The sequence below is a fragment of the Quercus suber genome, unplaced genomic scaffold, assembly GCF_002906115.3.
Source record: "Quercus suber isolate HL8 unplaced genomic scaffold, Cork oak 2.0 scaffold_3B, whole genome shotgun sequence".
NCBI classification, from domain to species: Eukaryota; Viridiplantae; Streptophyta; class Magnoliopsida; order Fagales; family Fagaceae; genus Quercus; species Quercus suber.
The window spans coordinates 1,139,677-1,154,973 of NW_027071805.1; the positions used below are offsets into that span (position 1 = coordinate 1,139,677).

The 15,297-nt window shown below is 32.2% G+C and overlaps 1 protein-coding gene across 1 annotated transcript; it reads left to right on the forward strand.

Annotated features, from left to right (window-relative positions):
• The first annotated feature begins 8,863 nt into the window (after nt 1-8,863).
• LOC136066196 (uncharacterized) lies at nt 8,864-9,208 on the forward strand. Its single transcript, XM_065770106.1, has one exon. The coding sequence runs from the start codon at nt 8,864-8,866 to the stop codon at nt 9,206-9,208; it is 345 nt and encodes a 114-aa protein (XP_065626178.1).
• The last annotated feature ends 6,089 nt before the right edge of the window (nt 9,209-15,297 follow it).

A 15,297-nucleotide genomic window follows, 5' to 3' on the forward strand; every position in this document is an offset into this window, starting at 1 on the left:
TTGGAGGGTTTGAAAATGTTAGATTTATAAAACAAGATTGCTATAATGTGGTGAACAAGCAAAAGTTAATCAATGTTGAGGCTGGGGATGCTCAAAGTTTCCCTCTTCTATAGTAACTTGCCATTTTTGTTCATTTCCTTCCCTATTTTGTGTAGAACATTTTTAGATTTAGATTATTCATGAAATCTGGTATTTTTCTTATTAATTTATCACATATACAAGTTGACACTAATTATAGACTTCCAGGATGATTTGAGATATGAATTTTGTTTTCTATGGCAAACGATAGATTTGTTTTATTGAGAAATAGAATTTGTACAATGGGTAACTAAAAGAAAGAACATTCCTCTAATTCCCTACTCAAGCTCCTCCTTTGGACAATAAAATTTTATAAGCTCATGAGTTATATAGTTACAAGTTTTTCACAATACGTGAAAAAAAATATCATCCTAAACTAATCCTACCTCAGCGGAGTAATTTTCCCCATTTGCTAAAGCATTCACTAATTTAGCATCCTCATATTCAACATCTAAATGTCTGAAACCAACATTTCTACTCCATTAAATAGTGCAGAGAAATCTAGAAACCTATAGACATTGTTCCAGCCTGTTAAGGACAAGTTTACCTCACCATTCAAAGTTCAATTGTTAAGATTACACAGTTAGAAGATAACAGCCAAGATTACAACAACTCAGCTTATAGATAACATTTTAGCTTTTGTATATTTGAACTCAAACTCTTCATGTACATCTATCAAAACTAGGGGTGTGCGCAGTTCGATCATCTCAAATTTTTCTCAAATTTGTTACTGAATCGATAAATATTGGTTCTCTTATAATTAAAACTGATGCATACCACTTAGGGTTGGTTTTCCGACCTATAGCGGTGCGGTGTCTTGCGATTGATTTAATCAGTTTGGTTGGTTTGAAACATTAAAAATTCTATTTGTTTTTTTTTTTTTTTAATAAAAAAATCTGTCCAACCTGTTCACACATAAAATCTGTTAAAAAAAAAACAATAAAATCTATTCAAATTTCATAGAAACTTCATAAAAATAAATATGTTCAACTTGTTCACACATAAAATCTGTTCAATTTGTTCAAAAAAAACAGTAACAAAATTTGTTCAAATTTCATAGAAACTTCATAAAAAAAATCTGTTCAACCTGTTCACGCAAAATCTGTTCAATCTATTTAAAAAAACAGCAACAAAATCTATTCAAATTTCCACAGAAACTTCATAAAAAAAAAATAAAAAATAAAAAATAAAAAAAAAAAACTGTTCAACCTGTTCACACATAAAATATGTTCAAAAACCTATTCAATCTGTTCAAATCTGTTCACACATAAACAAACTGTCCAAATTTCATCATTTCATTCACACATAAACAATTTGTCCAAATTTCATCATAAACTTGTCCAAAAATGACAAACTATCCAAATTTTTTCTTTTCTTTCACCATGCAAAAATGTTTGGAAATTGCCTCAATAAGAATTCAACTCCCAAAATACTATCATGTAACATATATTATCATTAGTTTCATTGTGTGTGTCAGTGTTAATAACAATAAGCGTTAATTTATCCACTTAATAACGTATTACAGAACCATTTGTTGCTGTCCACAAATGCCAAAATAAAGATATACAAATTAAATTAGCATTTAAGCAAAAAAATGCTAATTGCTTATATCCTTAATGATAATCCCACCCATAAGTAACTAAATAACCACCATTAGTGAAAAGTCCACTACCAATAATATGTATAAATATAATTAGCATATAGGCAAAAGAATGCTAATTCCCGTAAGTCCTTTGTCCAGTAAGTCTATGCACTATGCATCATTCTAGAACTCCTACAAAATACTAAACAAAACAAAATAAACACGTTTTAATAACCATAAAACGTTTATCAACAATAAAATATTTATAATTAACACAAATGTGATAATAGCAAGTATACTTACATAATACTAACTACTAACTAACTCCAAGCAAAGAGCAACATATCACTTATCATCATTCAACACAATGGTGATTGGATCCTCCTCCATAGGCATTGGGCAAATCAATGCAATTTCTACGATCTCATTCAAAACAAAATGATTCTTAAGCATTGAGTAAATAAATAAACAATTGATGCATACAACAAACAAAATGAACATATATATATACACACCAGTGTCAATCTCAAAACCATCCATATCCTCCACATTATCCATGCACTCTTGAAGCTTTATTGGTCTTTTATTCTTTGCATCCTTCAACCAATTCAGGGTACAAATAAGGGTTTTAACAGTAGTAGAAGATAGTGAACTACGAAACGAATCCAAAACACGTCCACCCGTACTAAAAGCAGACTCGGATGCAACTGTAGAGACAAGAATAACTAACACATCACGGGCAATTTGGGAAAGGACTCGATATCTAGAAGAATTCATTTTCCACCACATCAAAATGTCAAAATCTTCCACATCAAGGTCCTTAGAATATTTCAACAAATACCTATCTAACTTAGATTTGTATTCCACACTATCCTCGTCCACCAAGTGTTGCTTAAACCTATCATTATAGCTTTTAATGCAATTAGACAATGAAGCATTACCAACACTTGGCCCAGAGTCCCTAGACAATGAAGCACTACTACACTACTACTACCACTACTGCTAGAATTTGAAGCTTCATTCTGACCCATTCTCTCCGTATACAACCTCTTCAATGCATCCCGAACCTTAAAGCTCATCGCATCCCCCTTGTCCTTTCCATACCATTCCCTGAACCAAAACTTGACATACTTCTATCTATACTTTGGGTCAAGAACAACAGCAACAAAAAGCATCAAATTGATATTATCTATACTTCCCTAATACTTATCATTTTTTTTTCATCTCTACCACCATACTCCTCAAAAGTGGATCCTCATCTACACTATACAATTGTTGCAATTGATATTCAATACTAATTAGCTCATTGAAGTATGTATTAGAAGTGACAAACAAGGACCCAAAAAATCTAAGTGTCGCCTCATAAAATATGCCAAGAAATTTTACAAAGGTCTTGACATTTTCCCAATCAAGATAGTTAGGAGGTCCAATGGGTTTTTTCCCATCTCCATCCGTTTCACAAAAATAAAGTTTATAATGCTCATCTTCCTCTTCCAACCTATCAAATGCTCTCACAAATTTCAAAGCACAATCTAACACAAGATAAGTTGAATTCCACCTTGTTGGCACATCAAGGGACAACAAACATTTGACTTTAATTTTCTCATTTTCAACACATTCTTGAAACTTCTCAAACCTTGCAGGAGAGGCTCTCACATACCACATCACATTCTGAACCTTGGCAATTGATTCATGAATGGACTTCAAACCACTTTGCACTATCAAATTCAAGATATGTACACAACAATATTCATGAACTCACCACCCAATATGCTACTATCTCTTTCTTTTGTTTTCTTCTTCACATAATCAATTGTCACACCATTAGATTTAGCATTGTCCGCGGTAATAGTAAACAACCGATCTATACCCCACTTCAACAAACATGACTCAACCACTCTACTTATGGTGTCTCCTTTGTGATTAGCTATAGGGCAAAAGTTCAAGATTTTCTTTTGGTAAGTCCAATCTATTAGGACATATGTGGTTCACTTGTTAAAAACATATGTATTCTTTTATATAATTGGCTAATCATTTGGCAAAACGCACTTTACTTGTAATTGGGTAGTTCTAGGTGTTTTTAATACTTCAAGAAATAAGGTTTCAAGATCAAGTGTTGAAGTCATCAAATCTGTCTAAGAAACAAGTTGAGAAAATGCAAGTTCATTAAAGCTCGACAACTGGCTCGACAGTTGTATATATCGAGCTTAAGAGAGTTGTTCAGTCCCGTGTACTCAACACCTACTCGACAGCTACTCGAAACCTCCTATCTGTCGAGGCTTAAGAAAAACAGATTTTTCTGTTCTGTTTTCTTAGGATCCATGTTAATGTGTTTGGGCATTCTTTTCTCCTAACCTTAAACATATAAAAGGATTGTTTTAAGGGCCGTCAAAGAGTACACAAGTTGCACAAGCATTGAGAAAAGTATGTTCGAGCAATTTGTGACCAGAGACAAAGTTTTGCCCTAATTCATCATTCTTGAAGAAGTTGCTGTGTACGTGCACCTTTGAGTTTTGTGACCAAGCATCTTCTTGATATTCATCGTTGGGATAAACTGAAGAACTTTGTAACTAACAACCTTCTACAGTTGGTGATTGAAGTCGTGTACTGGAATCCACTCATTGGTTAGTCACGTACTTGGGAGCCGTGCATCAAAAAGGAAAATTGTCACTATAAAACAAGTCCAATTAGGTATTGGGGTAAAGGTTCAACTGTAGGTTGGTATAAAGTACTTAGATTCCTTTATTTGTAACCACTTGTTGTGATAATAGTGGAATTTCAGGAGTGGTGACCTGAAAATCACTCGGTGGGGTTTTTGCCATTAGGTTTTTCCCATTCGTAAACAAATTACTGTGTTATTTATTTTTCGCTGCATAATTAGTTTATTGGTGATTTGTTTGTGCTACCACGCATTTGCATGTTAATTAACTTAATTAATTCAGTTGGCAAAATTAATTGGTTAATTTATCTTAAGAGGTCAATACGTTTTTGGCCTATTATAATCCCCATCAATGAAGTGTGCAGTGACTACCATGTAGTTCAAGTTTTGTATGGACATCCAAGTATCTATTGTCACACAAACCTTTTGCCCAACAAAAGCCATTCACAAAATATCCACCTTACTAGAATAAATCTTCTTACAAGCCCTTGCAATAGTAATGCGACGGGGAATAGGAAACCTAGGCTCAACTATTTCCATAAATTCTTGAAAGTCTTGAAGCTCTACTAATTTAAAAGGTAATTCATCAATAACGATCATCCTTGCCAACGCCAACCTTATCCTCTTTTCACTATAGTTTGCAACCACTAACACATTTGAACCACTTTCCCCTTCCCTCTTAGCTTGGAAAGACAAAGTTTTTTACTTATCATCATAGGGAAAATGCCACTTCTTACGCACCTTCGTGTAGGGCAATATGTCTAAAGTACCATTTTTCTTATCATGACAATTATATTGATTTTTACAATACTTGCTTTTAGACCTTAGCTTCTTGGGATCAGGACTAGCCAACTTAATGAAGTATTGTCATACTATAGATGGGTCCTTACCACCTTGTTTAGGTGGCAGTGGGGGAAGTGATGCACCAAGTCCAATTGGTGTTGCAAGTTTAGGTGGGTTAGGGTTAGTACTACCAGGAGGAGGTGGTTAGGGTCCCTAAGGGCACCAAATCCAAGTGGAGCATCGAAATTCATTTAGTAAAAAAATTTCCAACCAACAAAAACACAAAGTTTCCACAACAATGTCAAATTATAATTTTTCTAGCAAATACAATATCATATAGCTCATTCTCAATCAATGAATGTCACAACTAGATCCAATAATAGCAATAACTAATCAGTTTAGTTGCAACAAGGCAACAATAACAAACTAACAATCATTAGTCATTACTCAACAATTCATGTCACTAAAAAGTCATTATGAATTCAGTCAATAAGTTTCTGCTCAAGACCAAATTTATTTTTTCACAACCAGCCAACCAATGTATCATTCCAAATTCAATAATTAAATTCCTTCTTTTTTTTCACAATTTCCCCAAGTTTTTAACCAATATTGTATCATAAATTAGACACGACTTAATGCATAATTTTTTTCTTTTAAGTACAACTTAATGCATAAATACCACAATGATATAACTTGGCAATTCGTAAATGTCATAAATACAATGTGATAACTAACAAGCCTTCTTTCATGAACTCACAAACACCCCCCCCCAAACAAAATAAAAACCCAAGATCAAAATTTACCCTTAATCATTTTAAAATCAAACCAATTTATTCACAATTACTACCTACTACCTAAATTTTCAAGAAGTAAGATATCTACGCTAGTGTTATAGGAATTCTAACAAAAATTTAATATCATTGGAGACTCATATTTGCTCACAACTGCAAATGATGGGGAGCGTCATTTCTATGGTTGTGACATGCTTAGTAGATAACAAAATACCTATGGTACGCAAGTGATAGTACATTTGCATCAAGATGGAAAGTGCCATGAGTAAAATCATATGGAACACAATTAACAAACATACAATGCCCAAAAAAAAAAAAAAAAAAACTTCTCCACATAACAAACAAAAAGTTACTTCCCCAGAAAATTACCAAATCTTTGTCGTAGACATAAGACAAACAAACTACCAGAAATTTACTTCCGCAAGGCACACACACTATCAAGTATAACAAGACAAAAAAATTCAGAGGAGAATATTTAAATAATCAATGAAAATTACTGAGAAAATCAATTTAACAAAAAGCAGAGCAAAACTGGTTCAAAATAGGCAAGAACAGAACTTTTTACAAGCTACAAGAGTAACAAGATTATTAAACTGCAGTTTGATGTCCATTGTAAATTGGGTGGCAAAGTAAGCCCGAACCCATTTGCCCACCCAAACCCATCCATTCTAATTGAATACAAACCCACCCAATTATTAGTTGGGTTAAATGGGCATTAACCCAATTAAACCCAGTGATTATTTGCAATAACCATAAGTGACAAAATGTTGGTTTCTGGAGAAATGGTTTGGATATTTACAAGTCTTAATACCTCCATAATAATAATAGAATTTAATAAGGTACCATAATATTTTATATTTGGTGTATTAAAAAATATCTGAAAAATCTATATAGAAGTAGGATTATATTAAGGGTTGTGTTAACGAGCACCTTATGTTAACGGGCATCGTAAGATGCTCGTTAACAACACATTTTATAGCAGCTTTTCAGACTTTTGGGCAGCTTTTGGCATTTTTTTTTAATCTCTTTTGGCAATTTTTTTGACAACTTTTTCCCATTTTTTTAAGTGAGACCCAAAAAGGGAAATGTTAACAAGCACCGCACGGTGCTTGTTAACATTTCCCTTATATTAATTACATCATTAATAATATATATAATTATTATTTTGTAAACTTATTAGATATTTTTTAATATCCGAAAGCACCAGGATTTCTTCATATCTATTCATTGTATGTGCAAATGTTTAGGGATTGAGATTTGATGCAATTAACCCCCTCCATCTCACAACAATTATTTATTAATCTTAGTTTTTTACTTTTTCTCATTTTTTTTATATTCAATAGGTGAGATTTAAATCTCAGCCACTCATAGCAATTGCATCAGGTGCAATACTTAGAATATTACACATGATCTCAATCCAAAGTTCAATTCTATACTTCTATTATGTATGTAGCTAGATCTGGAAAAACTAAGGGATATCCAAGAAATGGAAATTCTTCATATCATGCATGTTGCTAGATTTGGTAGCACAAGGGGATATCCAAGAATTGGAAATTCGTAAATATAGTACCCTAATAATACATCTACTATTTGCAAACGACATATTCATCCTTTTCAAACTAAAACAAACAAATAATATATATATATTTTTTAAATCCCCAAAGAACATCAAGAAACACTTGACAACTTTTGTAACATTTAAAGGAGGATAAGAATGATGGAAAAGGGTACTAAAGAGTAAGGAGTATACAAAAAACCACAATGTATGTTTGTTCCTCGTCCGGGTCTTTTCTTTTACTAGGCACAATTTTTTTTAAACCCCATGTACACATTTATGAATCAGTGCATAATAGAATTTAATAGTCTACCATTCATGTGAGAGGAGGGAGTACGCATTTATGGTATTACGGGAGTGCACAATAATTTCTCTAGAGGATGAACCATTTGTAAGGAACACTGGAAACAAATTGCAGTCACACTTTTAATTATTTACAAAATATCTCACCTTATATAATAATTGAATATAAAAGCATTATGTTTCCATAAAAAAAATTATATAAAAATTACAAAATTTAAAACACTTTCAAATAACAAATATAGATAACTTAATTTAGAAAATCTAATAAATCAACTATATTTTGTTAGAAAATCATTTTGAGAATTGTTTGAGACTAACACTTATAAATCTGATCTAATATTTTCATTTTTCACTTAACAAAACAAACAAATTGTCAAATTTTTCAGCGCATCGCATGAGTCTGTAACTAGTAATATATAAAGATTAAAGTATAGCATCTAATGTTGTTATATTCCTGTTGTGCCATTATCATCCATATCCGTATCATCATTTTTCCTATCAATTTTTTTTTACAATGTTTATTATATTCAAACAACTATTTGGCTACTTTTGCCCACATTTAAAAATCTATACATACAATTACCGTTTCTTTCTTGGTTGACTCTCGGTATGCTGGCCATCTCTCAAAGTTTGTTCATCTTCTTCAATTAATTAGATGTTTTCACATTGGAGGCCTTCAATTAATAGTTTAATGGTTCTTATGGTATCTCCCCAAATTTGATTATCCATGCATGATGTTGTCTCTTCTTTTATTGGAGAAAGTATACTATGTTTCAGTAATACCAACTCTAGGAATGGCAACGGATCGGATTCGGGTCAGGTTTTTCCATACCCAGACCCGACCTACGGGTCTTAGCCCGCGGCCCAAACCCAACCCGTTTACTAAATAGATTTTTTTTCCTGGGGCTCGAACCTGCCCCTGTTGGGCTCGTTAGGCCCTGCTAGATTTGGGCTCAAATCGTGGCCCAACCCAAAAAAAAAATTTGAAGCACAAATTTATTCCTCTCCTAATCATGTTTCGAATCCTAAAACCCAACTCCCTAACATCATCATCGAGCCACCAACTCCTCCAAAAATGCGGTGTAAGCAAAACCGCAAAGGGAAAGTGCAAAATGAAATCAAGCCAACTATTGAAGCGAACAAGAACCAACACCAAAAAAGGCACCATCGCTACTGAATCACCCAAACCCGGAAAAGGTTTCGAGAGACAAGACCGATTGGAGCAACTATGTCTCAACGCTCCCACCCCTATTCGCTACTTAAACCCCAGAGAAAGAGCACGCGAAGCTCAGAGAGAGAAATTAGGACTCATCAACAAAGAGCACCAGCGTGAGCTCGATATCTTGAAGAAGCAGAACTGTAAGAAGTATAGTAGGGTTTTGATGAGGAGGCATTGTGCAAGGCAGGCCGCTGAAGCGATGGTGAGATGGAGTGTGACTATCCGTGTGACTGTGTGAGGTGTGAGGCCGTATGCTGTCAGCTATGTGAGGCCGTGTGCTGTGTGATGTGAGGCAGTGAAGGTGAGGAGGCGTGTGAGCTAAAGTGAGGGAGTGAGGGTGAGGAGGCAGTGATGAAAAATGAGTGAGTTAGGGTTAGTTTATGACTATATATATATATATATATATAGGGAGGGTTTTTAGTAATTTAGGAAAAACCGGGCCGGGTTTGGGTTCGGGTTTGGGCCAGGTTTTTTATAAAACCTGGACCCGCTTTGGGTTTTTTTTTAAAACCCATACCCGACCCTATTCCTTATCAGACTGGGTAAAATCCACCCCATTAAGGTCGGGTACCCGCGGGTCGGGCAAAAATTTTCATCCCTAACCAACTCAACATCTATTTTGGTATTTTCTACCCAATAAATGAGTGATACCTGTTTCAAAAAATCACATCAAATTACTTCAATAAATTAATCACAATCTTCTATACTATCGGGATGATAAATTAATCATTTATTGGAGTAGTTTGATGTGGTTTTTTTGAAACAGGTGTCACTCATTTATTGGGTAGGAAATACCAAAACAGATGCTAAGTTGGTATTACTGAAACATGATATACTTTCTCCTTTTATTGAGTCGCTAACCTGTGCATTGCATCAGATAATTAGTAAATGTTAAATATACTCACTTTATTCAATCATATAATTAATTAAAAACGAATGAAAATGAGTAATTTTAGTTCAAAGTAAAGGTTGAAAATAATGAGTTCCAGTTAGTTCAATTAGTAAAGTCTCTGATGGTTAAATAAGAGATCTGGGATTTAATCTCTGCCTACACCAAAAGCCAATTAGTATCTTGGTTTGATGATAAAAAGTTATCATTAGGAACAGACGTCATAGGTTGAAACTTTCTATAAAAAAAGAGTTGAAAATAGATATAAAAAATTGGTCATACATATATACAACTTTAATCTCAAGTATAATTTGAGAATGAACTTATAAGACACAACAAAAATATACACATTTTAAGGAAAAAAATCGACTTTTTTATAAGATGAAACAAAAACGCACCATTTATGTTTCTGCCATGCTATTCACATTAGTGCTCTAGTTGTTCTTTTGGGAAACCTAGAGTTTCAATGGGAAGTTTGGGCGATTTAACACCAAAGTTTCTATCTTTCCTTCTATTCACTTCAATTCCATCTCTCTCATTTAATCTTTAGAAGACTACCTAAACTACCATCTTCTTTCTCTAACAAACAGTGATATAATTCTTTGTATTTTGACAAGAATTTTGGATTTAAATTGATTAGTCCATACAGGATGAAGCTGCATTAAAGAACACCAAAATAGGGAGGTTAACATCAATCATTACTATTGTATCATGTAATTAATGAATACAAATCATTTGTACCATTTTTTCTATACTACTTTATATTCCACTAATCGCAACTTGTCATGTATTGATTTTTTTTTTCCCTATTTTAAACTTCAGTTATTTTATAAGAAAAGTAAAATCAATACATAATAAATTATAATTGATTGAACATAGAGTGATACATAACAAATGATACCGAGGATATGTATTCGTAATTAATAGTAGCGAAAATAATGTAGATAGTCGATGGAATATGATATATATACATAGAAATGAAATACAAATCTCAAATTTCTAAATGGGGGAAGAAAATATTGATGTTTGGATTTTATTGCATATATACAGCATCAAAAGAACTCTGACATTGGTTGGAGATGTTTGCATGGTTCGCATTCTGATGGTTCCTTGAATTCCCATTTATGGCACATATCAGATGCAACCATCCCCCTCAACCTGTTGAAACCATTTCAACCAATCCCATATACACCATGAGCATTCGATACCTTTTATATATCTCTACTGTCCATGGTACAAAATTTTCATCTGTGAGTGACAGAAATAAAACCACAAAAAAAAACCACCTATACATATTTTGGATATATATATATATATACATGATAGAATTTCAATCTGTAACATTCGCATAGAGACTGTAAAGGCATGTCTGTAATACCATAAAATAATAAAATATTATTGAATTATTGTAGGTAAAACTAGGTTAGGTATAAGGCTCAATGTTTATAATGAGAATAATTTTAAATTAACCCTGGCTATGTGTATTAAAGTTAAGATCCTAGTATAACTGGGATTTAAGACGTTATAATAATTCAACTGGCTTTTGGACCTTGAGCTATATTTCTAATGCTATCAAATGAATAAATGATACACGTCATTCTCTTGTTTCTCAAAAAAAAAAAAAAAGCGTCGTTCTCGCATATATTGATTTAAAATTGTTTCAGCCAGTGATACTCAAAAAAAGAGAGAGTTAGTGCTTACTGGTTGGAAGTAAAAGAAATTCTGAGGATATCTCTTCACAACAAATAATTAAATTACGTTGAAAGTTTTATAACTCAGTGGTATTTAGTTGATTGACTAGTCTATATTATGAGGATAAATATAATTCAAATCTTCCTTCTTACTTGTTGAAACAATTGAATTATTGGTATTAAGTGATTCTCTTTATAATTCAGTTTTTTGAATCTTTTTCTTTCTAAACCTCTAAACACTTTGTGCACGAGAAAATGTTGATTAATCTATAAGGTTCTTGGCCCCTTTTCACTTATTGTAGCAATTGAATTATATAATGTTCTTGGCCCCCTTGTGTGTTTGAGTTAAAATACTTAGTATTTTTTTTAAATTATATAAAAAATTAAATTAAAATAGCAAAAAATTAAAAAAAAATCAGTAAATGTGTTATTTTTTATTTTTTTGAGAAAAATGTAAGGAAGTTTTATTAGCGTAAATCAATTTGGAATACATTCTCGAAATCAAATGTTAGTTCTTCTATCCAAACATCTAACCCTATTACAAATGAAACTGCTCTTCTTACATGAGTATGGACTAAACAATTGCCCTCCATTTTAACACGGTTAAAAGTAAACCAAAAACCAAAAGTTTGGGTAGAAGATGTGTTGTTAGGTACAAAGGAAAATAATAATCCTATAAAACAACTACAGAGGATTTGTTAGGCAAGAAGATTAGTGGATCAAATAAACCTGGGTATTGTACAGTAGGATTCACTTTGGTTGTTCTAAGAATCAACTAGAACTAGATTGATTGATTTCCCTCAAAAGAAACATGTCCCACTCCACAATTGGAAAAACAAAATAAAATTGTATTTAATTGTTGTCCCTTACAAAAATGTCATCTGGACTTTGCCGTTGACTGGGTCTTAACTCGTAAGTCATAACTCGTAAGCAAGAAGCAACGTGCCAAATAAGGCAAAGTGGACTAATAAAAGTGCCCTTACTTAAAATATATATTACCAAACACCATAATCCTTTTTTATTGGGTTAATTACACATCGTAATCCACTTAAGAAGGTGTCAAACATACTTGTATCAATAATTCACTTTTGGTCAAATTAAGCAACTCAGGCAAAACTTCCTTATATAATGGACTACTTTTCTAAATTTTGCACACTTGTTCTCCTTTTTTTTCAAAACAATTATGCTCTTTTTTTTTTTCTTTTTCTTTTTTTTTTAAATTCTAATCTTCTGGATCTTTTGATAGACTGATGTCCACAAAACACCCGTAAAAGTACACACACAGAAGATCTTATATCTATCTACTAAATCTAAAATTTTAAAAATGTTAGAAAAATTATACAAAAATTAATACACTTTATACAAACACCATAATCCTTTTTTATTGGGGTAATTACACATCATAATCCACTTAAGAAGGTGTCAAACATACTTGTATCAATAATTCACTTTTGGTCAAATTAAGCAACTCAGGCAAAACTTCCTTATATAATGGACTACTTTTCTAAATTTTGCACACTTGTTCTCCTTTTTTTCAAAACAATTATTATTTTTTTTTTTAATCCTAATCTTCTGGATCTTTTGATAGACTGATGTCCACAAAACACCCGTAAAAGTACACACACAGAAGATTTTATATCTATCTACTAAATCTAAAATTTAAAAATGTTAGAAAAATTATACAAAAATTAATACACTTTAATACAAAATAAAACAAAAAAAATATAATGGAAAAAAAAAATAGTGATAGAAAGGGACACAATGGTCCATAAAAGAAGTACAAATAGATTGGTTAAAAGAGACAATCAAACAATGTTAGAGGAATTTTTGTTTTTAATAAAATTTTCATACTTTGTTGAGATAACAAGTTATGATTAATGGAACTTTATTTTTACATAGATCAATCATAAAAATGTTTTTTTTATTATACAAAAATTATAATATAAAACCTTATATGATGAATTGGTGTCAATGAACCTATCACTCTAGTTAATCCACTCCTCACATCACATGTATATATAAAAATAAATTGTAACTCTTTTTTTTTTTAGGGGAAAATAAACTGTAACTAATGTAACACCACTCTTATATAAACTTACCATATATTATTTTAATAAGTCATACTAATAAGTGCCTTTAGGGCATTGGTTAACAATCCATTTTAGAAAAGTTTTCTTTCTTAAAAAAAAAAAAAGTTTTGACACCACTTTTATGGGAAATGAAAAAAACTATCAAAACATTAATTGCTTTTTTTTTTTTCTATAAAAACTTTCTTTAAATGGATTATTAATTAATACCTTAAGGGCATTCGTTAGCAATTCCCTATTTTAATTCACCTAATATAACATGGGAAATTATTGTGTACTCTCAGAATACCATAAATGCGTACTCCCTCCTCTCACATGAATGATGGGTTCTACTAATTAAATTCATGGTGGGACCCACCATTCATGTGAGAGGAGGGAGTACGCATTTATGGTACTCCGAGAGTACCTAATAATTTTCCCATCCTCTATATGTTTTGAATGGCTTAAATATGAAGCAATTTAAGTAAATTCATCACTTATATTATGAACACACACACACACACAAAATACTTTATTAATATAAGAAAAATGTAACTTTATCAAAAACCTACTAACATTACACTAAAAAGATGGCACAATTGTCAATAAAACAACTCCTCTTTCTACAAAAACCTCTCTTTGAAAAGTATCAACATTAATTGTTAATTAGTAGTAAATTACTTATATTGTATGCTCAATAACTCATATTCATGTCTCTCCTGAACACACTATCCCTTTTCAACTCCAAGTTAGCAAAAATACCTGAAATGGCTGAGGAGAGGAAAGGTTCTTTTATTTAGGGTACTCTCGGGAACAAAAATACACATACATGTTTTGTACGCTCCTTTAGTACCTTTGTCCTTCATTTTGAATTTGAAACAGTCTCTCTCGCTCTCTCTCTCTCTGTCTTTATCTGTCTTTCTGTCTTGTCTCTCTTTCTCTCTCTGCCCTCAAATATCAGAAGCCCCGCGCTTCTCTCTCTCTCTCTCTCTATNGGAACAGATTTAGTGGAGATAGGGTGGGTCCTGTAGCTCAAAGGATTAGAGCACGTGGCCATGAACCACGGTGTCGGGGGTTCGAATCCCTCCTCGCCCACAACGGGCCAAAAAGGGAAGGGCTTTTACCTTGTAGGAAAATTATGATCAGGATAGTGGACCCAAAGCTATGGAACTTGGGTGTGGGTCTTTTGTTGAAATGTAATGGCCTTTCTTTTTCTTGAATTGTAGGAGCATCAAGATTGCTTACAAAATTTTGATTTCTCCTACATGTCATAATCATCATTTTTCTTGATTGTGCAAAATAAGAGGAGTTCATAGTACCTACAAACCATCATTTAAACCATCATGATTGAAACAAATTATATTATTAAAAAAAAAAAAAAGCCAAAAGAGGAAAAAAAATTGTACAATACAAAATGTAGATTATGTTTAATATATGTTGAACTTACAAACAAAAAGTTCTTATTCATCTCATTTTCCTTTTTATTGATTTTATTTTTTCTAACTATGTAGTTTGTGTTTTGGAGAGCAATTTTAGAATTTCATATATATATATATATATATTGTATTGAATCTTTGCTGCATTTTTTCTAGTTAATATTATTATTCTTTTAATATATTTTTTTCGAGTTTTAAATATTAGGGAGAGAAAGTTTTGATACAATTTTTTTTTTTTAATGCTT